The sequence below is a fragment of the Anomaloglossus baeobatrachus genome, chromosome 1, assembly GCF_048569485.1.
Source record: "Anomaloglossus baeobatrachus isolate aAnoBae1 chromosome 1, aAnoBae1.hap1, whole genome shotgun sequence".
NCBI lineage: Eukaryota > Metazoa > Chordata > Amphibia > Anura > Aromobatidae > Anomaloglossus > Anomaloglossus baeobatrachus.
In genome coordinates this window covers 731,772,152-731,797,947 of record NC_134353.1, presented here as the reverse complement: position 1 = coordinate 731,797,947, position 25,796 = coordinate 731,772,152, and the positions used below count along the sequence as shown (strand labels likewise).

Here is a 25,796-nt window from a genome sequence, read left to right as displayed (position 1 = left end):
TGTGAGAGACTAATACCATTCCATAGTAAGAATGTTTTTTTTTCTTTTTAACAATGATTCTATAAAGCACATCTAAAGTAAAAAAAAGTTTACTGATATTTTAACTAAAGGACTTTAATGCCCAAATATTTCAGATTTATATTAATCAAGGAATGATCATGTACTGACCCACAGAACACAGGCCTAGAAAGTTCACTATATTTTTTTTCTTTCAAAAGTTCTGAGCACAGAATATTCCTAAAGTATACCGTATTTTTTGGTTTATGAGAAGTGCCGGATTATAACGCACCCGACTTTAGAGGAGGAAAATAGGAAAAAATAATTTTGATGTTAAAATAAGGGTCCGTCTTATAATCCTAGTGAGTCATAATCCTACTGCTTACAAGGGGGGAACGGTGGTGCTGGAGCAGCTCAAGAGGGTCACAGGAGGCAGGGTCAGCGATGCTGCGGCCTCATAGGAGGGGGTGTTGCATTTCAGGAGGGTCAGTGGACGGAGGGTCAGCGATACTTTGGCCTTGGGGGTGTCACGGCTGCCGGTGCAATTGATCTGCTGGCGTGCTGTGGGGGTGGCACTTGCAGTGTAGCGACTCAGGAGGGTCACAGGATGGGGTGTCGGGGTGTCACTGCGGAGGCAGGCCCCTGATCTGACTGCGAGCTCCATTGAATCACCCACAATTAGCACAATGGACTTCAAGAAAATGACCATGGAGGTGGTGCATGCACAGAATGGCCTCCACGGCCATTTTCTTGAAGTCCATGGCATCAATCTGTGCATGCGCCGCCTCCGCAGCTATTTTCTTGAAGTTCATTGAGTCAACCGCAGGCGATTGAATAGCCTCGCTGTCAGATCAGGCACTTGCTGCCACCGCAACATTGCTGTGACACCCTCAGTATCACCAACCTTGCCTCATATGACCCCGTTCCACCACCGCCGCCCCGGTGTAGCCATATCCGAATTGTAAGACACATCCCAATTTTATCCATTTTTGGGGGAAAAAGTGCATCCTGCAATCCGGAAAATACGGTATATCTGGTTTGAAATGAGTCTCCTAAAGAGGATGTCTCACTAGGTAAAAAGTGACCAGTTTTTGCTCATATTTTATTACAGCTGCTTCCCGGAGAATTCAATTTTTTTTTCCAATATATCGTACAGTTCCAGAGATATGGGCCTTTTTATAGTGCTAATTAGTATGGTTTCCATGAAAGAGGTGTGGCTTATATGATTCTCTGGGGGGTGTTTGTAGACTGATCTGAATAGTCATTCAGTGAGCCACATCCCATTGATAAAGATCTTAAAAATTAGCACTAAATATAAAGGCCAATATCATTGGACTCGTGTCGTAGATTATAAAAGATTAAAAACAGAATACTCAGGGGAGCTGTGGGAATAAAACAATAGCAAAAAGTGTCCACATATGATTTGGTGACTGGTCTTCTTTAAAGGGGATGCTTTCTCCCACAAACAAAACCCCGGAACCCTTACAAACAACACTTCGATAATTTAAAGTTTTTAACATATTCACTAGTACTGATCCTAAAAAACTGATCACCCAATGAAATGCTTTTTCTGTCTGCAGAAAATAGGCTATTTTTATCATTATCTGCCATACTATTTGCAGAATATAGACTCTCATTGATATAGATGTCACTAGCCAGCCATGTAAAATGAAGCTCCAGGAAATTTTTCACAGGACCTCCCAATTATCACATTAATTACAATACTAGTCACTAAAGGAACAGTTTGTGCCCCTCGGGCTCCGAGTGCATCTGCAAGTTATACCCTTGTGTCTAGATTCCCGATAGGATTTCACAGTTATAAATTTCCATCTGATGCCAATATAACAAGGAATGCCTGTTTATGCACCAGATGTATTCTTGAAAAGAAAACCTCTCCTATTAGCAACATTTTACAATGATAATCCTTTACGTACAAAGCCTAGGTTGCTATATTATGGCCTGTAGGAAATTTTTGGTCCCTGTATTCAAAAACTGTAATTTTTTTTTTTTTCATCTGCTCTATGAGGGTATTTTTTTTCTTGTTCTAAACTTCAATTTGCAGTTACACCATATGCAGAATGTGCTAGGCCACAGCCTGTAGGTAGATGGATAAAGATGAGTAAGTGGAAGAGTACTTGTGTCTTTTTCCAGTTTTGCTGATAGTAGAAAGACTCCAGTCTAACGTTATGTCCTTTCCTTATTTGTGATGATGCAGCTATAAGGAGATGGACCAGTTGTCCTATACCTTCCCTGAAGACACCAATCGCGTTATTGTCATGTGAGGTGTAATGTGTATTATGTGCTGTGTATTATGAAGGTCAACGAATGTAAATAGTGACGTAATGTATAATGTGTAACAATGTAGTATGTGGTCATGTTGACATTAGGGCAAGAAATAGTTAAAGATGGGACTAGCCTATTGTGGTAGGTGTTAGTATGTATGGAAAGAGACAGTTTTAGTGTCAGTTAGCATCCAGCGTGTGTCCATAGCAGACCTATGGTCTGAATGGTCTACAAGGCCAAATGCCCTGGATGACCTGTGCTAGATAAAAGTAAGGAGACAGCATGATCCAAAGTAATCACCTGATATACAGAGTAAGGAACTGTATCAGGCCCAGGCACCGACTTTTGAATTGGAGTAACCTAATTAGAAAGGTCTGGATAGAAGGACTTCTAGCAGTGAAGGCCTGAATGGCTTACAGCTTCTAAAAGGCAATGCACCAAAATGGTAAAGCACACTAGACAAGAGATTGTCCCAGGCGAGAGTTTCCTAAGTGTCTGAAAGTGTGAAGTTTGAACTCCTCCATAATGGCAAAACTCCCTCCTCTAAGAAGAGAATCTGATACAGAATCACTGGAAGAATAGATTTGTTTCCATGGACCGCAGTTTGGAGCTAAGTTGGGTCATGCTAAAGTTAGCCAGACTTGTCAGAACAGGAACGTCCCAGATGTGTCTGAAGAGCATGTGCTTAAAGGGAACCAATCACCAGGATTTTCATATATAACCTAAAGCCAGTGCTATTCTGGCACTATCACACTGAGTCTATACATACCTGTAGTGGTCAGCTCAGATGTTTAGATTTTGAAACCCAAAAAAGTAAAGTTTATAAAATCATCAGCTTCTTGAGTGACAGCAGCTGATGATCAGATAATATCTGGGGGGTGTTCATAGTTGTCCCCTCCTCCTGTTAGAATTTGCATTGTATTATACTAATGATTTACTTTTACTTGCAGGACCTGTGGTCAGGTCATACCCATGTGACCAGCTGGTATCAGCTTTGTTGGCTGAGGCCCCGCCCCTTCTGGTCACATGGGTATGACCTCACCACAGGTCTTTATCACCTGTGATTATCACTACAGGACAAGCTACCTCATGCCTCCTAGTCCAACCATGCCTTCATCACTGATTAGTAGCTGTCAATATACAGATTACAGATTCTCTTTAAGGGAAAGCCCAAAGGTTCTCATGTCCCATAGGAGGAGGTCCACATTATACTTGACACCTGATGGTTAAGGATTCATGTTTCAGATTAAACAGAGGGCTCTAGGCTTCCAGCTCAAACACTGATGAAGTTATAAGCAGGGGAATTAGTAAATATATGATTGTATTTTAATAAATGTTCTAAGTTCAGATTTAAAGGTAAGCAGTAAAGTGAAAAAATGCTATTGATCTGCAGTTATGGGGGTAATTTACAGGTTGACAGCGTTTGGTATCTGTCCAGCTCCTGCACATTGAACCCTGCTGCTGGAAGGAAATTAACTTTTCTTCCCGGCAGTGTTCTAGTCTCAGTCACGGGTAACGGTGGTGCAGGTATAATCACCGCTCTGTGTATTGAGAGCACAGGCTCTAACTGAATGCTGCCAGAATACTAAACCTGTTGCCAGATCATATTCATGAGCTTTATCTAACCCTACCACCGCTATTAATTAGCAGCTTTCTGCCTATGCACATTGCACACTGAAAGCTGCCAATCAGTGATGCGAACAAGGTTATACAAAGCTTAGCATCAGAGAATTGGTCGATTTGCAGCATTTTATCAAGACTGCAGCAAGCAGCCCAGTAAGTGACACATCGCTGAAATCAGGGTCTCTGCTCTAATATCATACCCTCTCAGATGAGGTAGGAAAAACCTGGTGACAGATTCCCTTTAAGTAAATTAAACTCATCTAGAACCTCCATTTCCTGATAGCTAGCTATCACAGCTGTTAGCCTTCCATAATGGGCTGTCAATGGACAGTTCTTTAAGAATTGTATCACTTCTTTATTATCTATGTGAGTAGGTGGGCTAAACATGAGTTCACAAAATGAATATTTCTGCATCACATAAAAGAAAAATCAACTATGCTCACAATGACTGAATAGACTGTTGTATCCTTAGCAATAATCACTTGTTCACATTACTATGTATAAAGCTGCATTATACAGAGGAGAAGGTCAAGCATTTAGCCCTTGTGCTGTTTTCAGTGCATCTATGTAAATACCTAGAATTTGCATTGTTTTACATACACTGCTGTTCACCAAAGGCTATCCAAATGATTGTGTATGCTCAGAGCAAATAGTTAATATGTATGTGGTTGGTCAAGTGCAGTCAGAGAAGCAATGTAGTGTCTGCACATCCGGGGAGACATAGTTTAATGCACATCATGCTCACTTATATAGCATATTTATTATTCTGAATGCCCTTTGTTCAGTCGTGTTACATGATATGTATACTGAATGACACCAGAAAAGAATTGAGTGACAGGTTTGACTTGAACTGGAGAAATAATTTTTAAAATGATAGATAGATAGATAGATAGATGGATGGATGGATGATAGATAGATAGATAGATAGATAGATGGATGGATGGATGATAGATAGATAGATAGATAGATAGATTGATAGATAGATAGATAGATAGATGCTGAGACTGATGCTTAGGGAGGCTAGTGAAGCCCCCAGTAGGCCCGCATGCAAGAGTGGGCCCCCAATCTATCCACACAAGAAGTTCTTGGCATAATGCAATGAATGCATTATATACAGAGGCGACATGACGTCACCCATCTGTCATGATAATCCATTGGCACCCCATGATCCCATCACGGGGGCCACCAATGGGAATGGAGAACGGCGCGTTCCCTACCGGTGTGTTAGATTGCGCTGTCACAGTTTTACAGTGCAATCTACCTTGTTAGCAATCCCGGATGGGTCGGAGATCCATCTGCACCTGTTAGCTGCACATGTTGGCTGATCAGATCAGCAGACATGTTGTGGAATAATGCTGGCTCAGAGCCTGATTTCGTATCAAAGTCAGGGACACGACCCAGGATGTACCAGTACGTTCTTGGAAAAGAAGGAGTTAACAAATTGCCCATTTTGTTAATACTACATAGATACATAGGCTGGCTGCCATGGCATAAAGAAGAGCCATATCACCCAGCAATTTTCCTCGCTGGGCCCTGTTTTCTAGACATGCTGCAAGGGCACCTTCCCACCAATCATGCTGCTGCCTTCTATGGCTGCTTCAGGCCCGCTGCTGACAGAACCTTAAATTCATGTACACATTTCTCTGGTACCAGGTTAAATACAAAGCTCAGTTATGAGACTGTTACCGTAAGTGGGATCCTAAAATAGGAACAGTGCAGGGCGAAGGCAAGGCTCCAGACTAAGGCCTGCGACACACATCCGTGCCGCCGGTACGTGTTTGCCATTTTTTGTTCGTACCAGCGGCACGGAGACACGTTCAGCAATGCTACCCTATTGTAGCAGGCACACACACGTAAAACCACACGGAACGTGTGTCCGTGTGCGTTTGTACGTGTGTGCGTTTTTCTGCACGCTGACATGTCCACGTATTCTCTGGCAGCATGGGTGTCCCATTGCCCGCACCCGTACCACATGGGTGTAGTGTGGTTGCGGTCCCGTGTGACACGCACCGGAGAAAACACACGTGTCAGAGAAAAAAAAAAACTTAACTCACCTTCTCCAGCCCTCCTGTCTCTGCCGCTGCTGACACTTTCTGCCGACCGCTGCTCATTATTCTCATTTAATATTCACTTCACTGCGGCCGGCAGCAGCAGCGGGGAGACGGGAAGGCTGGAGACAGAAGATCAGCACCACGGACAGCAGAAAGGACCACGTGAGTATGCAAATTACCGGTTCTCCGTATGTTATCATGGATAGAACACGGAGAACACACGTGGCCCGCACGTACCAGAGACACATACTTCCCTGCACACAACATGCAGGGGAAATACGTGTCTCTCGGCACGTGCGTGATTTTCACGTGAGTGTGTTGGAGGCCTAACACTGGGAACAAGTCTTCCATCTTCTATCAAGTAGATTAAAACTTTGCACTCAGTGAGAAACTGTAGTTCTCAACATGTCCTCTGCAAAACTTCAGAACCTTCTGGGAGTTGTAGTTTTCTGCACAGTTTGCATTTAGTAAAGGAACTTTTCAAGAATGAGTTTACCTTTAGCAGACACATCATAGCCACAATGCGGTCAATAACTGCATTGAACGTACTATGATTTTACCACAGGTAGTTTGTGGGTTAAACAGCTTTTCAGTCACTTGCTAAAGAGTCAGGTAATAGAAATGAGCAAACCGAGGATCAGGTGTTCGTATCAAACTCTCCAAGACTTTCCAAGAAAAACAGAGATCAGGTGCAGAGTTCAGGTGCTTTACGTATGCTGACCACTCACACAAGTATCACTTTGCTCAGTACACCACCCAGTGCAAGCTGCTTGGAATGTTTGAATGGCTTGCACTGGGGGTGCAGTGTGATCGTGTAAGGGCCCAGTGACAGAGGACCTCAAATGTTCTATATGTCACAGTTGCTGTTCTGGCACAAGGGTGCAAGGGCCGTGTTCACTGGGTGGTCTACAAGGCCCTGATGTTCCCTGCTATCCACCCTCACACAGTATCCACAGCTGATGGACAGTCCACAGACATGGTCTTGGGGATAACAGTTGCTTTAATACAGCAGGAACAAAGGAAAACAACACGTAATATACTGTATGTTTCACAGTCTTTTGTGGGTAAACCCAGGCAAATACAGCTTGGAGTTGAATGCTGAAGTGCAATTAGGGTTCTGGAGCTTTAGAAGCAGGATTTGTTTTAGATGCAATACTGGTATGCTTTTAGAAGCAGCTTCACAGTCTCTTGAGCTTAGAGAATAGATATAATAAGATTGTACAGACCTGGAGTCCTGGGGTTGATTTCACTGTTAGATCAGACACGTGCAGTACTTGTAAGCAAATGTAGACAGTTGCCCAGCACGCTACGGGGACCGGATGGCTGGTGCGTGGACAATGGCATGCAAGCCACTAATATTGCAGTGGGGCGGGAGACCCTCAAACTTCCCCAATCTGTGTGTAGTAGGGTCTGGTATATACTCAGTATGCCCAACTGTCTGAAGAGATGCACAATGTATATCTGGCCAGTGAGAATTCAGGATAGGAAGCCTTCAGCATATTGGCTGTAAAAATCAGGAGATGATGAAATTCTAGGCCTCGGGCCTAGTAGGAGTCTTGTGGTGAAGAGAAACTCCACATAATGTCTACCCTCAGAGGTGTCTCAGCCAGAACCAGGATATTCCAGTTCTTTCTAGACAGAAACTGGAGAATAGCTCCACCTATTGAGCCATGTGACCAAGAAGTTGCCAATAGGATAACACCCAATGCACACTTCAAATTCTTACAATTTTCACCAGTAGATGGTGCTAGAACACAACAAATGAAAAATGCTTTACTTATAACATATAACATAATATTACATATAAGTGAAGGTACTTAAAGAAACAGACACAATCTGGACCGGGCCACTACAATCGGATGTAGTGTGCACCAGAGAAAAAAATTGAAAAACCCCACACATCCACAGGAAGTGATCTGTTTATGGCTGGATCATTGTGGGTAGAGACATGAACTGTCCAATTAGTGACTTCCATTGGGGTTCAGGTCAAATCCGGGTCCCAAAGTGAACTTTATCTAAACTCCGACAGAACCTGTCCAACCAAACTTCCAGGGGTCCGCTTCTCTCTATCAGGTAACCTTTGCAGAATTTCACAATCAGGAAAAGTATAAAAAAAATGACAACTGACAAGGAAATTCTAATTAAAAATAGACAAGGACATATAAGACTTGGATTGTATGAAGATGCTTTATATTTATACTTTACAAAACGCCAATTTTTGAAAAATATGATTGATTCTTTACCTTTTGAGCACAAATCTTGGGTCTTCAAGATAGTAAAGCAGCAGCAAATTAATTTTCCACATTATTGTTTCTTTAATGATAAATATTAATGTAGGAGAAATTGCATTTCAAGTAGCTCTAGAATATAATAATTCATTTTATTTGTTGTTCCATACAGGGCCAAGGTAAAGAAAGGGGTCAACATACTAAATGTGAAGATCAGTGATCCAAGACAGTGGGATGTTAAGCAAGAGCTTGGCAACGGTGGCAAACACTCTACTACAACAGTTACTTGTCAGAGAATTGGACCTAATCCTCGTAATAGGTATGTTGATGACTGAATGTCAACCAATCTGCTTTTATACTCTTTTTAGCCTCTAAATGTTTTATATGTTCTTTTTATTTAATGTATAATTTTCGTAAATGGATGTGTGTGTCTGATACATCATTTTAAATTCTCTGCATTGACAAAAACATATTAGCATTGTTTATGGCCATCTCTATAGGGTGTAGGGTATAGGCTTAGTGCCTACCACTTATACATTGAATTCGGTGATAAGACTGAATGCAATGAGTTCCTCTCAATAAATCAGGTAGAAATTCTCTTGACGATGAAGCGAAACGTGTGTTGAGGTGCTTCTGTGGATTGCCTAGATTTTGTTCCACCCTGTCCACTGGTAATTGAAGATAGTAGTACATAGGAAACCATTGTCATTGTTGGATATCCTATATACTATTTACGATTTTCAATTGCACCTCTTTTTATAGTCTTTTCATTTTCTTTATTAACCTAAGTATTCTATTAGGATATTTACATGGTTGGTATTAGGCCTGTGACTATCAACATTGTATTTTACTGGTTGTTTTTAGAGATCTTTTTGTCCTGTTGGCTTCTGTGTAATATATTGCCATTTATATTATTATGAATTTGGGATTTTGTGTATATTTGAAAACAAAAAATGAATAATATCTCATACTTTGTGGGCATAATTTTAGGGGGCTGATTTGTAGGTTTTGTATTTATTTGTAAGCTACAATTAGAACAGTTGTTGGGGAATAGAGTATACATATAAATCTGTCTATTACAACATCTACAAAGCCAGTTAGAAGACTTTAAGGCTGCAAATAGAAATAGCATTGTAGAGAAAATCAACTTTCATTATGTAAACAAGCTGTCAAGTGCTCCGAGGGCGGTCACCCTTCTCAGTATTCTCTCAACCAATACTGCCTACTTAAGGGGGCTTTACACGCAGCGATTTCACTAGCGATATTGCTGGGGAAAGCACCCGCCCCCATCGTTTGTGCGTCACGGGCAAATCGCTGCCCGTGGCGCACAATATCATTATGAGCCGTCACACGGACTTACCTGCCTAGCGAAATCGCTCTAGCCAGCGAACCGCCTCCTTTCTAAGGGGGCGGTTCATGCGGCGTCACAGCGGCGTCACTACGCGGACGCCCAATAGAAGCGGAGGGGCGGAGATGAGCGGGCAAGACATCCCGCCCACCCCCTTCCTTCCTCATTGTCGGCAGCCGCAGGTAAGCTGTAGTTCGTCGTTCCCGAGGTGTCACACGTAGCGATGTGTGTTGCCTTGGGAACGACGAACAACCTGCATCCTCAACAATCAACGATTTTTTGAAAATGAATGACGTGTCAACGATGGACAATATGTGAGTATTTTCCATCGTTAACGGCCGCTCGTTGGTGTCACACGCAACGACGTCGCTAACGATGCCGGATGTGCGTCACGGAATCCGTGACCCCGGCGATATATCATTAGATACGTCGCTGCGTGTAACGGGGCCTCTAGTCTTGGTTGACAAGCTCAAGAAGCAGCATTCCCTAAAAAATAGTTTCTAGTGGCTCCCAAACATAGTGCTGATGGTCATGGGGGCTTCCAATGCAGTTCTTGAATCTATAAAATTGCAGAAATCTTATTCAAAGTCTTCATGAAGAGTAAACATACAAATTTGTTTACACTGCTGCTATTCTTAGCTTGTGTTTTTTCTCATACTTTTTGCCTAACGCTGATCACGGGTCACACCTTTATGTAAAAAAAGCCTCCACATAAATTCTGAGAGTTCCATTAATCCTTATGGTGGAAATATCCTCCAGAAAAAAAGAAAAAAACATTTCTCTCTGGTGGCAATTGTCCCTGTAAAGAGCCTAAAAACAAAAACCAAACCATAGACACCCATCTGTAGATGACACTGTTTCACGTTAGTAGAGAGTACAGCACTAAGCAGTCTTTTTGGGTTCTGTGCTGCAATTTAGAAGAGATTCAGATCACAGGGAATCTATAGGGAATTGTTCTATGGTAATAAGCGAATTTTCAGCTGAAAGAAGCATCTCTGTAAGCTCCCAGAATTATCCAATCTAAAAATGAATGTTAAAAAATATTCCAAGGCCTCATAGGTGGATTGTACCAAAATCAAACCTGTAAAGCATAAGTAACATTCAGATTTTCTTGTATCTGGTTATAATCGACATTAAGAAGGTTACTTTTATATTGGTGGCCTATCCTTCAAATAGGTCATTAATGTCTGATCGGCCGGGGTCCGACACTCTGCACCCCCTCCAGTCAGCTGTATTTGATGCAGTCGGTGGTAGCATGCAGCCGTAAATGCTCAGTTCCGGAGCTGCCCCATTAACTGATGGTAGCCACTACTTGGGGTCCGACACCCTGCATCCCCTCCAGTCAGCTGTTCTTGGTGCAGTCGGCGGTAGCATGCAGTCGTAAATGATAAATTTCCGGAGCTGCACCATCAACTGATGGCAGCCAGAAACTGAGTACTGCACACCCTCCCCACCATTCAAATCAATAGGTGGTAGATGTGCATTAACCAGCTGCGAACACTGTAAGAAGACAGGACAGCTACGTTATTGTGCATTTCCGGTGGCGATGAGAACAGCTGATCGGCGGGAGTGCTGGATGTCGGAGCCCAGCCGATCAGACATTGATGGCCTATCCTAAGAATAGGCCATCAATGTAAAAATAGGGAACAACCTCTTTAAAGGTATAGCAGTTATCAAAATAGCCTCTGCAATGCTATGCTATTGGCGTAGAATGTCTAATGGTGTAATGCGTTTTACATACGCTACTTTATAAGTGCAAATCGTCTTACCATCCACTCTGCACAAATAGAATAAGAGTTGGTTTCCAATTCTTCAGTATGTTAATAAGGAAAAAATAACTGCTGGTGTTTGGGTGTGTATTACATTACCCTAATTTGAGCCTATATCCATAAACCCTCACATATTTAACCTTTGTTTCCAATGTATTGGCATAATTGGAAAGGTATATACAGTTTTGTTAATATGAATGCTGTACTTTGATGGGCATATAATGTGTTTTAAACATTTAGCCCTTTACAATAGGCTTACCAGGCCTCCATAGGTATTGAATTAGCTTAGAGCAGTGAACAAAGACCACACTGTATTCTTGCAATCCCAATATAAGGCTATCAGATTTTATTACTACTGTAATTTTGTTTTAGAGGAAGTAACATGATTCCTATAATAGAGTGGAGGTTAATAGATTTCATCATTCAGAATACATCAGTTAAACAGAATGGCTTCTTAAATGTAAAAGCGGCACAACTGGATAGAAATAATGGATTAAGGACATAAGCTGTGGCCCTTTAAGAGACTCCGTTACTGTTTTCTGAAGCGTTTTCTGAACATATAAGGATTTTATTTAATATACAGTTACATTGTTTCATGCTTCTTATCTATAGTACTTCTTACTGAGAGTCATGGATATTGGAGGACTTGTATATTTCCGGAGTATATGAACAACACTGGCATTATGGCTCTCAAGAGCTGATTTTCATACCAAGAGCATAGCCCCAGGAGATAAAATGTAATGTTCCCTACTTTTTCCATAACAGATATAGAAGAGTACAATCACAGCTCAATTTACATAATGTCTAATTAACCCATGAAAAATGGTAAGCACTGATTATGCAAATGAGCGCTAATGTCCTAATTACCATCAACTGCATTAGCCTATGTAAATGGTTCTGTTATTTTTATTAAGTAAAGTCGAGATTGTGTTTCATGTTGTTTTATTTATTGAATTAGGGAAGGATTAGGCCAGCCAGGATAGTCTAAATAAAGCGCCCTAAGCCCACAGTAAATTCGCCTTCATCGTAAACGTACTGCTCAGTTTAGAGGAGAACACAGTTTCAGCTAATTAGTTAATACTAATTAAATTTATTTTTGTTTTTCTTTTAAACATCTCCCACTGGGACGCGTTCATTTGATGTCATGACAGAAAGAAAGGAAAGCTTCTTTATAATTATAAACCTTAGACAGAAAATCTCATCAGTACAATGGCTGTATAGCTCGGAAAGTTAAAGGGAATCTGTAAGCCCAAACTGGCTGTATAAACTAAGCACATAGCCTTGTAGGTGATCTAGCCACATAAGACTTTGTGTTTAGTATCTTAGTCACTGCTTCTCTTCTGGAAGAGCTAAAGTTTTATCAAATATGGTAATCAATGTTCATGTTGTACCCTTATGGGTACTTTGCACACTACGACATCGCAAGCCGATGCTTGCGATGCCGAGCGCGATAGTACCCGCCCCCGTCGAAGCAGCGATATCTTGTGATCGCTGCCGTAGCGAACATTATCGCTCCTGCAGCTTCACATGCACTCACCTGCCCTGCGACATCGCTCTGGCCGATGACCCGCCTCCTTCATAAGGGGGCGGGTCGTGCGGCGTCACAGCGACGTCACATGGCAGGCGGCCAATAGAAGCAGAGAGGCGGAGATGAGCGGGACGTAAACATCCCACCCACCTCCGTCCTTCCGCATAGCCAGCGTGAGCTGCGGTGACGCAGGTAAGCTGATGTTCCTCGTTCCTGCGGCTTCTCACACAGCGATGTGTGCTGCCACAGGGGAACGAGGAACAACATCGTACCATCGCTGCCGCGCAATTATGAAAATGTCGGACACTACACCGATGATACGATTACGACGCTTTTGCACTTGTTAATCGTTGCAAAAATGCTTTACACACTACGATATTGACAGCGATGCCGGATGTGCGTCACTTTCGATTTGACCCCACCCACATCGCAGCTGCGATGTCGTAGTGTGCAAAGTGCCCCTTAGTGTGGCCAAGAGGCTCAGTGCCATCATCCTATCCACTGGTTTTACATGTCCTCACCTCCATCACTGATAATTAAATGGAAACGGTCAGTAGGTTTTTGCTACCTCATCTAAAGGGCACATCTCACTAAGCGACATTGCTGGCGACATCGCTGCTGAGTCACAGTTTTTGTGATGCAACAGCGATCTTGCTAGCGATGTCTCTGTGTGTGACATCCAGCAATGACCTGGCCCCTGCTGTGAGGTCGCCGGTCGTTGCAGAATTGTCTGGACCATTTTCTTCAAAGGCGATGTCCTGCTGGGCAGGACACATCACTGTGTTTGACACTGTGTGACAGGGTCCCAATGACAGCAGAAATCGTTATACAGGTCACTACTGCGACCTGTATCGTTACTGAGTCGTTGGTAAGATCTGACTGTGTGACATCTCACCAGCGACCTCCCAGTGACTTACCAGCGATCCTTAGCAGGTCTCATCGTTTTCGGCATTGCTGGTAAGTCGCTAAATGTGACAGGGGCTTAAGAGCAACATGATGTAGGCAAAGGGACCTTGAATCCAATGATGTATCAATAAGTTTATTGGGTGCAAGGGATCTGACACAATCACAATTTAGATTTAGTAATGCAGTAGTTAAGAAAGCTGTTCCTGGCTACACCAGGCTCTAATCACTGAAGGGGCCTCCTGGACTTCCAGATACGAGGCAGTGTGCTCCAGCAATGATAAGATCCTGAAGCTAAGACAAACATTGCAGGTAAAAAATAGCTCAGTACTTGACATGCGAGGCATCGTTTTAAACCTCACAATGTGCTGACAGATTCCTTTTAACACTGTTGGCTTGACTAACTTTTTTTGCAGACAGCGCTTACTCCATGCTAATTAGCGCTGTCAATCATCAGTGAGGTAGGTGAGGAATGTAAAACCAGTGAGAAGAACACTGTGCTGAGCCCCTTGGCCACACCAAGGGTGCACTGAGCACCCTAATTAGCCTATGTGATTAAAGAAAAGAATTTTGTATTGTACAGTAAAGGCATGGCTGTAATGGTGCTGTTAAGCTGATTAAATTCATACCTTGGTAAAGGAATCAGATTTGCGGTTCTTCCTTAAGCATTATTTGAAGTTTTCTTCTAACTAGATTATGGTGCATGGGATTTCTCCTCACTGGCTTGGATTTCAAGCCCCCTTCACTAGCCTCCAGCTTTTGAATGACCGGCCTCCTCTGTTTGAATCTCAGCTGTGACCTGTAATTCAGAGAACAGAGGTAGGGAGAGGGGTCGGGGAAGCACAGACAGGGAGGGGAAGACATAATTGGTAGAAAACTTTAATTGCTGATTACAGGAGAACCACAAACTGTATTTCTTAACCCAAGGTATCAATGTAATCAGTGCCATTACAGCCATGTATTTATGTTACATTACAAAATTGTGCAACAGGTTCTCTTTAACCTTCAGTTTCTGCAGAACATAATCAGCGATTAGAGCACCATAAGTGTGATTTATCCTCTTCAAGCCTATTTGCTCAGTTTATGTTGTTCGTATGGGCAGACGCCTTTTAATTTCTGAACGCTCCATTAAGATGACTGTATCCACACTTCCTTTTTCACATTCTGTTTCATTTTGTGGAACACAGGGACCCCAATGAAAATTCTGGAGTCCGTCTAGCTTCTGTTATGCATCAATGTTTAGAACGGGAAAAAAAAGGTCTGCAAGATGAGCTTTTCGTTCCATTGTAAAAACTGACACATAATGAAACTCAAATGGACCTCATAATAATCATTATGGTGTCTCAGCACCAGTTATGCAAAAGATATGTTTTTGACATTTTTCTGTTCGTTCCTTAAAATGAAACAGACATACACAATAGCAAAATGGAAGTGTGAACATAGCCTAACCTATACCTAATGTTATTATGTTTGATGCCGATACAGTATATTATTTACTTTAGAATTTTTTGTACTTTTAGTTTTATTAAAAACTTTCCTCAAAATTGCTCTGGTGCAGGTTTTAGGGCCAGAACGTGTTTCAGTCCATGAGAAATATACTGTAGTATAGAAACCATATAAAAATCAAGCTGGAAGTGCCTGGTTTCTCTACGCACTTGTACTGCTATGCAACCATTACTGGCAAATTGGATCTCTAGAAGGAAAAAGTTATTATTTCTATTTGGGGACAAGAACCTACGCATACTGGTTTTTTAAGGTGAGAAAACTGGGCAATTGATCTTAATTCCCAAAGAACAACTTTTACTGTTTACCACATCACTGCCCTATGTCACCAAGAAAAGTAAAATTAACATATTGGCTACAGAAATATACTAAATGAACAAACAAACAAAAAATAAAAAAAATGAAAATGGCAAGTGTAGGCGCTATTGTGTTGTCTATAGTCTTTTTCTGTAGTTTTCTTGGGTTCAGTGTCATGTTGTGCTGTAGCATTGCAGGTATTAAATAATATGAAAGGAAGTGGAAGGACATTTTTGAGACATAGAACAGAAGAAGAAAATTGCAAATAAAAATGGCTAAAATGCTAGAAATAAAAATCCTTCCTATGTCTCTAAATCTCTCAAATAACACCGAACTCCAGAGCGTTACAGTGGTATGTGCTTTTATCGGCAAGAGAGTCACTAAGTAGCAATAAAAATGAACATATTACACTTACAAACTTGAAAATGTAAGTCTGCAAAACACAATATCATAATGTGGTAAGTGCTGCTGGTTACATAGGGTCAACACACCATTAAAATACTCCTTGCTTATTTACGTTCATGGACTAAATACCCTCTCCTATATATATATATATATATATATATATATATATATATATATATATATATATACATACACAGTATATAGTTGATGCCAGAAATTTACATACACTATCTAAAAAGACACATCTACATGTTTTTCTCACTATCTGACATGAAAGCAGAATAAATCTTTCCCTTTTAGGTCACTTGGGATCCAAAATTATTTATATTTGCCAAATGTCAGAATGAGAGAGAGAATGTTTTAAGGCATTTTTATTACTTTCTGCAAAGTCAAACATTTATATACATTTCATTAGTATTTTGTACTATTGCCCTTATAGTATGTATTGGTCAAATGCTTTGGTATCCTTCCACAAGCTTCTCAGAATAGTTCGTAGGAATTTGGGTCCTTTCCTCCTGACAGAACTGGTGTAACAGCCATGTTTCAAGGTCACCTTGCTTGCACTTGCCTTTTCAGCTTTGCCCATAAATTTTTCAAAAGGATTGAGATAAGGGCTTTGTGATGGCCGCTCCAAAATATTAATTTTATTATCTTTAGTCAACTTTGTAACCAGTTTGGCAGTATGCTTTGGGTTATTGTCCATTTGGAAGACCCATTTCCGCCCAAGCTTTCAGTTTCTGGCTGATGTCTTCAGTATTGCCCCATAATCTTCTTTTCTCATGATTCCATCTATTTTGTGAAGTGCACCAGTTCCTCCTGCAGTAAAACAACCCCATAACATGATGTTGCCACCCCAATGTTTCACAGTTGGGATGGTATTCTTAGGCTTCAAAGCTTCTCCCTTTTTCCTATAAACGTAACAATGGTCATTATGGGCAAACAATTCAATTTTAGTTTCGTCAGACCACAAGACACGTCTCCAAAAATTAAGGTCTTTGTTCCTGTGTGCATTTGCAAACATAAATCTGGCTTTTTTATGTTTCTTTGAAAATAATGACTTCTTCCTGGCATAGTAGACTTTCAGCCCATGCTGATACAGTACTCGTTTCACTAAGGATATGACACAATCTTACCAGCTTCTGCCAGCATCTTCACAAAGTCTTTTGCTTTGGTTCTTGGGTTGATATGCTCATGTCTGACCAAAGCACGGTCATCTCTTGTACACAGAACCCGTCTCCTTCTTAAGCAGTATAATGCCTTTACATTTTAATATTGTTTGTATTTGTGTATAATTGTTTGTACAGGTGAATGAGGCACCTTCAGGTATCTAGAAATTGCACCCAAGGATGAACCAGACTTGTGCAAGTCCACAATTCACTTTCTAAAATTTTGGCTGATTTCTTTGCCATGATGCTCCACAAAGCAGCAGTGTGTTTCAGGTGTGCATTAAAATACACCCACGGTGTGTCTCTAATTAACTCAGATATTATCAATAAACCTATCAAAAGCTTCCAAAGACATGATATCATCATATGTGCTGTCCTATTGTCATGATTCTCCAGCAAAGACAATGTTCTGTATTATGCTCCAGGTGATGGGTTGCTCAGCCTTCAGGTCCTGCGCAGGTGTGGGGAGGGGCCTGTGTTCAGGCACCTCATTCCGGGTGAGTGCTCGGCTTCATTGAAGAACAACCTCAACCAGAATGCTGCCAGTCATAGTTTCTGCTCTGCAGTGAGTTCTCTGGCTCCTGTAACTTTTGTTGCTCTGATCTTTTCTCCCTACTCCGGACCTTTGTTACCCTTCTCTAACCATGCCCCTGACTCTGACATTATCCCTCTGGCTTCTGAACTATGGCCTGTATCCTGACCTCAGCTCTGTTCGCTCACTGTGTACCTTATCTGACTTCCTGGCTACAGACCTCCGGCTTGTACCCTGACCTTGGCTCCATTCACTCCATCCATAGTTTCATAGTTTCATAGTTTCATAGTTTTTAAGGTTGAAGGGAGACTCTAAGTCCATCTAGTTCAACCCGTAGCCTAACATGTTGATCCAGAGGAAGGCAAAAAAACCCCAATGTGTCAAATAAGCTCCAATGGGGAAAAAAATTCCTTCCTGACTCCACATACGGCAATCAGACTAGTTCCCTGGATCAACACCCTGTCATAAAATCCAATATACATAACTGGTAATATTATATTTTTCAATTAATGCGATCAGGCTCTGCTTAAATTTTACTTGTGAATCCCTCAATACAACATCATACGGCAGAGAGCTCCATAGTCTCACTGCTCGTACAGTAAAGAGTCCTCATCTGTGATTATGATTAAACATTCTTTCCTCAAGACGTAGCGGATGCCCCCGTGTTCCAGTCGCAGGCCTAGGTGTAAAGAGATCTTTAGAAAGGTCTCTGTACTGTCCCCTCATATATTTATACATTGTGATTAGATCCCCCTAAGCCTTTGTTTTTCCTAACTAACTAACCCCAAGTTTAATAACCTGTCTTGGTATTGCAGCCCACCCATTCCTCTAATAATCTTGGTCGCTCTTCTATCTACCTGTAAGATTATGCTATTTATAACCTTCTATACTTTTGCTAACAAGAAATGCATCCATTCCTCTCTTAAATTCATTCAGTGAGTTGGCCATCACCACTTCCTCAGGAAGAGAGTTCCAGAGCCTCACTGCTCTTACCGTGAAGAACCCTCTTCTATGCTGATGTAGGAATTTTCTTTCCTCCAATCGAAAAGAATGCCCCCTTGTTCTTGTCATAGTCCTTGGTACAAACAGATCATGGGAGAGATCTCTATATGGCCCTCTGATATATTTGTACATATTTATTAGGTCTCCCCTAAGTCTTCTCTTTTCTAGAGTAAATAGACCTAATTTTGATAACCATTCCGTGTATTGTAATGCACCCATTCCATTTATTATTTTAGTAGCCCGCCTCTGAACCCTTTCAAGTTCAGTAATGTCTTTCTTCAGCACCGGCGCCCAAAATTGCACACAATACTCCAAGTGTGGTCTGACTAGTGATTTGTACAGAGGGAGAATGATGTTTTCATCTCGTGCCCCCAGACCTCTTCTAATGCATCCCATCACCCTATTTGCTTTGGTGGCTGCTGCCTGACACTGGGCACTCCAATTTAGATTCTTATTCACTAAGATGCCTAAGTCTTTTTCCATGTCTGATTTCCCCAGCAGTTTCCCATTTAGTAAGTAATCGTAGCATCTGTTTCTCCTTCCCATGTGCATAACCTTACACTTATCTGTGTTAAACCTCATTTGCCATTTTTCAGCCCAATTCTCCAATTTACTCAAGTCCATCTGTAGTTGCAAACTGTCCTCCTTTGTGTTAACTACCTTACATAGTTTTGTATCATCTGCAAATACTGATATTTTACTCTGTAAACCATCCACCAGATCATTAATAAATATATTAAATAGTAGGGGGCCCAATACAGACCCCTGTGGCACCCCACTAGTAACCCTGGCCCAATCTGAGTATGCACCATTAATAACCACTCTTTGTTTTCTACCACTAAGCCAGCTACCTACCTATCTACACACATTTTCCCCGAGCCCAAGCTTTCTCATTTTACTTAGCAGTCTTTTATGTGGGACAGTGTCAAATGCTTTACCGAAGTCGAGATAAATGACATCCAATGATTCTCCTCGGTCCATGTGAGAGCTTACATCCTCATAGAAGCTGATCAGGTTAGTTTGACAGGAGCGATCCTTCATAAATCCATGTTGATATGGAGTTAAACAGTTATTAACATTGAGACATTCCATAATAGTATCCCCTAAAAACCCTTCAAACATTTTACCCACAACAGATGTTAAGCTTACCGGCCTATAGTTTCCAGGTTCCCTTTTGCACCCTTTTTTGAATATTGGTACCACATTTGCTAGCCGCCAATCCAGTGGAACAGACCCAGTTTCTATAGAGTCTTTAAATAAAAGGAATAGAGGCCTGTCTATCACATTACTTAACTCCCTTAATACCCGAGGGTGAATGCCATCAGGGCCTGGTGATTTGTCAATTTTAATGTTACTAAGTCGGTTCTGCACTTCTTCCTGGGTTAGGCAGGTCATACTTAATGGGGCATTTACATGATCACTCTGCATTTCCCCTGGCATATGCTTTTCCTGTGTGAACACAGTTGAGAAAAAAGTATTTAAAACATTTGCTTTTCCCACATCGCTTTCTATGATTTTACCCTCATTATTCTTTAAAGGGCCAACACCATCAATTTTAATCTTTTTTCTGTTTATATAATTAAAGAATAGTTTGGGATTTGTTTTGCTTTCCTTAGCAATGAGTCTCTCAGTTTCTACTTTTGCTAAATATATTTGTTTTTTACACATTTTATTTTTTTCTCTATATATTTTTAATGCTTCCTCGCTGCCTTCTTGTTTTAGCTTTTTAAATGCCTTTTTCTTATTATTCATTGCCCCTTTTACATCCTTATTAAGCCACATTGGTTTTCTCCTGTTCCTAGCCCTTTTATTTCTGTATGGTATGGCTAGCTCGCAGTGGGTGTTTAATACCGATTTAAAAATTTCCCACTCATGTGTATCTTATCTGACTTCCTGGCTTCTGACCTCTGGATTTTACCTTTGTCCTAGCTCTGCTCACTCCCTGGGTACCTTATCTGAATTCCTGGCTTCTGACCACCGGCGTGTTTCACTTCCCTGTCTCTAGTAGCTTCTAGTGACACCTAGTGGCATATATTGTTTAAATCCATACTACTATGAAGGGTACTTTACACACTGCGACATCGCTAGCGATCTCGTTAGCGATGTGAAATTCTAGATCGCAAGTGCGATCTTTTGAGAATGCACATGCGTAAAATGACCTATGTGCGCTCTCAAATGATCGCACTTGCGATCTAGAATTTCTCATCGCTAATGAGATCGCTAGCGATGTCGCAGTGTGTAAAGTACCCTTGAGTGTATGTAAACCTTTGACTTTGCAGAAAGTAATAAAAATGCCTTAAAACATTCTCTCTTTCTCATTATTCTAGAATTTGGCAAATATAAATAATGTTGGTAATGCTAATTGACCTATGTCAGATAGTGAGAAAAACATGCATATGTGTCCTTTTTAGATAGTGTATGTAAACATCCGGTTTCAACTGTATATCTATCCATCTAGCTTTACATCTTTCTATCTATCTATCTACAGTGCTGGCCAAAAGTATTGGCACCCCTGCAATTCTGTCAGATAATACTCAGTTTCTTCTTGAAAATGATTGCAATCACAAATTCTTTGGTATTATTATCTTCATTTAATTTGTCTTCAATGAAAAAAAAAAATTGTCATAAAGCCAAATTGAATATAATTCCACACCAAACATAAAAAAGGGGGTGGACAAAAGTATTGGCACTGTTTGGAAAATCATGTGATGCTTGTCTAATTTGTGTAATTAACAGCACCTGTAACTTACCTGTGGCACCTAGCAGGTGTTGGCAATAACTAAATCACACTTGCAGCCAGTTGACATGGATTAAAGTTGACTCAACCTCTGTCCTGTGTCCTTGTGTGTACCACATTAAGCATGGAGAAAAGAAAGAAGACCAAAGAACTGTCTGAGGACTTGAGAATCCAAATTGTGAGGAAGCATGAGCAATCTCAAGGCTACAAGTCCATCTCCAAAGACCTGAAAGTTCCTGTGTCTACGGTGCGCAGTGTCATCAAGAAGTTTAAAGCCCATGGCACTGTGGCTAACCTCCCTAGATGTGGAAGGAAAAGAAAAATTGACGAGAAATTTCAACACAAGATTGTGCGAATGGTGGATAAAGAACCACGACTAACATCCAAACAAGTTCAAGCTGCCCTGCAGTCCAAGGGTACAATAGTGTCAACCCGTACTATCCGTCGGCGTCTGAATGAAAAGGGACTGTATGGTAGGATACCCAGGAAAACCCCACATCTTACCCCGAGACATAAAAAAGCCAGGCTGGAGTTTGCCAAAACTTACCTGAGAAAGTCTAAAACGTTTGGAAAGAATGTTCTCTGGTCAGATGAGACAAAAGTAGAGCTTTTTGGGAAAAGCCATCAATATAGAGTTTACAGGCAAAAAAAAAAAGAGGCACTCAAAGAAAAGAACACGGTCCCTACAGTCAATCATGGCGGAGGTTCCCTGATGTTTTGGGGTTGCTTTGCTGCCTCTGGCACTGGACTGCTTGACCGTGTGCATGGCATTATGAAGTCTGAAGACTACCAACAAATTTTGCAGCATAATGTAGGGCCCAGTGTGAGAAAGCTGGGACTCCCTCAGAGGTCATGGGTCTTCCAGCAGGACAATGACCCAAAACACATTTCAAAAAGCACTAGAAAATGGTTTGAGAGAAAGCACTGGAGACTACTAAAGTGGCCAGCAAAGAGTCCAGACCTGAATCCTGTAGAACACCTGTGGAGAGATCTCAAAATGGCAGTTTGGAGAAGGCACCCTTCAAATCTCAGGGACCTGGAGCAGTTTGCCAAAGAAGAATGGTCTAAAATTCCAGCAGAGCATTGTAAGAAACTCATTGATGGTTACAGGAAGCGGTTGTTCGCAGTTATTTTGGCTAAAGGTTGTGCAACCAAGTATTAGGCTAAAGGGTGCTTTACACGCTGCGACATTGCTAGTGATCTCGTTAGCGATGTGACACACCAGATCGCAGATAAGATTTGCCGAGATCGCACATAGGTCAATTTTCATAGCGCCGGTCACATGTGCGATCTCAGCAAATCATATATGCGATCTGGCTTGTTACATCGCTAATGAGATTGCTAGCGATGTCGCAGCGTGTAAAGCACCCTTAAGGGTGCCAATACTTTTGTCTGGCCCATTTTTGGAGTTTTGTGTGAAATCATCAATGATTTGATTTCTGTTTCATTCTCTTTTGTGTTTTTTCATTGCAAGCAAAAAAAATGAAGATAATAATGCCAAAGAATTTGTGATTGCAATCATTTTCAAGAAGAAACTGAGTATTATCTGACAGAATTGCAGGGGTGCCAATACTTTTGGCCAGCACTGTATCTATCTATCTGCACCTATATACAGTTAGGTCCAGAAATATTTGGACAGTGACACAATTTTCACGAGTTGGGCTCTGCATGCCACCACATTGGATTTGAAATGAAACCTCTACAACAGAATTCAAGTGCAGATTGTAACGTTTAATTTGAAGGTTTGAACACAAATATCTGATAGAAATTGTAGGAATTGTACACATTTCTTTACAAACACTCCACATTTTAGGAGGTCAAAAGTAATTGGACAAATAAACCAAACCCAAACAAAATATTTTTATTTTCAATATTTTGTTGCAAATCCTTTGGAGGCAATCACTGCCTTAAGTCTGGAACCCATGGACATCACCAAACGATGGGTTTCCTCCTTCTTAATGCTTTGCCAGGCCTTTACAGCCGCAACCTTCAGGTCTTGCTTGTTTGTGGGTCTTTCCGTCTTAAGTCTGGATTTGAGCAAGTGAAATGCATGCTCAATTGGGTTAAGATCTGGTGATTGACTTGGCAATTGCAGAATGTTCCACTTTTTTGCACTCATGAACTCCTGGGTAGCTTTGGCTGTATGCTTGGGGTCATTGTCCATCTGTACTATGAAGCGCCATCCAATCAACTTTGCGGCATTTGGCTGAATCTGGGCTGAAAGTATATCTCGGTACACTTCAGAATTCATCCGGCTACTCTTGTCTGCTGTTATGTCATCAATAAACACAAGTGACCCAGTGCCATTGAAAGCCATGCATGCCCATGCCATCACGTTGCCTCCACCATGTTTTACAGAGGATGTGGTGTGCCTTGGATCATGTGCCGTTCCCTTTCTTCTCCAAACTTTTTTCTTCCTATCATTCTGGTACAGGTTGATCTTTGTCTCATCTGTCCATAGAATACTTTTCCAGAACTGAGCTGGCTTCATGAGGTGTTTTTCAGCAAATTTAACTCTGGCCTGTCTATTTTTGGAATTGATGAATGGTTTGCATCTAGATGTGAACCCTTTGTATTTACTTTCATGGTGTCTTCTCTTTACTGTTGACTTAGAGACAGATACACCTACTTCACTGAGAGTGTTCTGGACTTCAGTTGATGTTGTGAACGGGTTCTTCTTCACCAAAGAAAGTATGCGGCGATCATCCACCACTGTTGTCATCCGTGGACGCCCAGGCCTTTTTGAGTTCCCAAGCTCACCAGTCAATTCCTTTTTTCTCAGAATGTACCCGACTGTTGATTTTGCTACTCCAAGCATGTCTGCTATCTCTCTGATGGATTTTTTCTTTTTTTTCAGCCTCAGGATGTTCTGCTTCACCTCAATTGAGAGTTCCTTAGACCGCATGTTGTCTGGTCACAGCAACAGCTTCCAAATGCAAAACCACACACCTGTAATCAACCCCAGACCTTTTAACTACTTCATTGATTACAGGTTAACGAGGGAGACGCCTTCAGAGTTAATTGCAGCCCTTAGAGTCCCTTGTCCAATTACTTTTGGTCCCTTGAAAAAGAGGAGGCTATGCATTACAGAGCTATGATTCCTAAACCCTTTCTCCGATTTGGATGTGAAAAATCTCATATTGCAGCTGGGAGTGTGCACTTCAGCCAATATTATATATATAATTGTATTTCTGAACATGTTTTTGTAAACAGCTAAAATAACAAAACTTATGTCACTGTCCAAATATTTCTGGACCTAACTGTATATAACATACATAAGTATTTATCCCAGAAAAATATTGCAAATACACATGTTTTGTCATACACATGTTTGTTTCCTGTGTGTGTTGTAATAACACATAAAAAAGGCAAATTGGAAATAATTTCACACAAAACTCTAAAAATGGTCTGGACAAAATTGCTGGCACCTTTCCATAATTGTGGATATACAACTTTGTTTGAAGCATGTGATGCATGTTAAAACTCACTTGTGGCAAGTAATAGGTGTGGGCAATATGAATATTACATATGAAACCAGATAAAAAGGAGAGAAGTTGACTTAATTTTTACATTGTGTGTCTATGTGTGCCGTACTAAGAATGGAGAACAGAAAGAGAAGACAACAGTCTGAGGACTTGAGAACCAAAATTGTTGAAAAACATCAACAACATTAATGATACAAGCCTGTCTACAGAGATTATGATGTTCCTTTGTCCACGGTAGGCAACATAATCAAAACATATACAACCCATGGCACTGTAGCTAATCTCTCCAGACGTGGACAGCAGAGAAAAATTGATGAAAGGCTGCACCACACGATAGTCCAGATGGTAGATGAGCAGCCCCAATCAAGTTCCAACAAAAGAAATTCAAGTTGTCCTGCAGGATCAAGTTGCATTAGTGTCAGCACAAACTATCCATTGACATTTGAATGAAATGAAATGTTATGGCAGGAGACACAGGAAGACTCCACTGCTGACACAGAGACATAAAAAAGCTAGACAGCAGTGAGCTAACTGTACGTGAGTAAAGCTGGTGTCACACATAACGACAACGACAACGACGACGCTGCAACGTCACCATATTCTGTGACGTTGCAGCGACCTCAACAGCGACGTCGCTGTGTGTGACACATAACAACGATCAGACCCCTGCTGCGAAATCGTATCTCGCTCCTGAATGCTCCAGGTCATTTTTTGATCACTGCTATCCCTCTGCGCCATGCTGATAAGTTGATAATCCTTGTGTTTGACACCGCAGCAGCGACGCTACGCTACGTCTGAAACCACACAACGACCGTCGACGTCGCTATGATCGCTGCTCCGTCGCTGCTTTTTATAACATGTTTGACAGCTTACTAACGATCATCTATGGTCGCTGCTACGTCACAGAATATGGTGACGTTGCAGCGACGTCGTTGTCGT

The 25,796-nt window shown here is 41.4% G+C and overlaps 1 protein-coding gene across 1 annotated transcript in view; it reads left to right on the top strand.

Moving 5' to 3' along the window:
- TMEM132C (transmembrane protein 132C) overlaps nt 1-25,796 on the top strand; it is a 923,542-nt gene that overhangs the window by 467,825 nt on the left and 429,921 nt on the right. Inside the window, exon 3 of the mRNA XM_075322405.1 lies at nt 8,355-8,501. Coding sequence (XP_075178520.1) covers nt 8,355-8,501 — 147 coding nt within the window. The remainder of the gene's footprint in view (nt 1-8,354; nt 8,502-25,796) is intronic.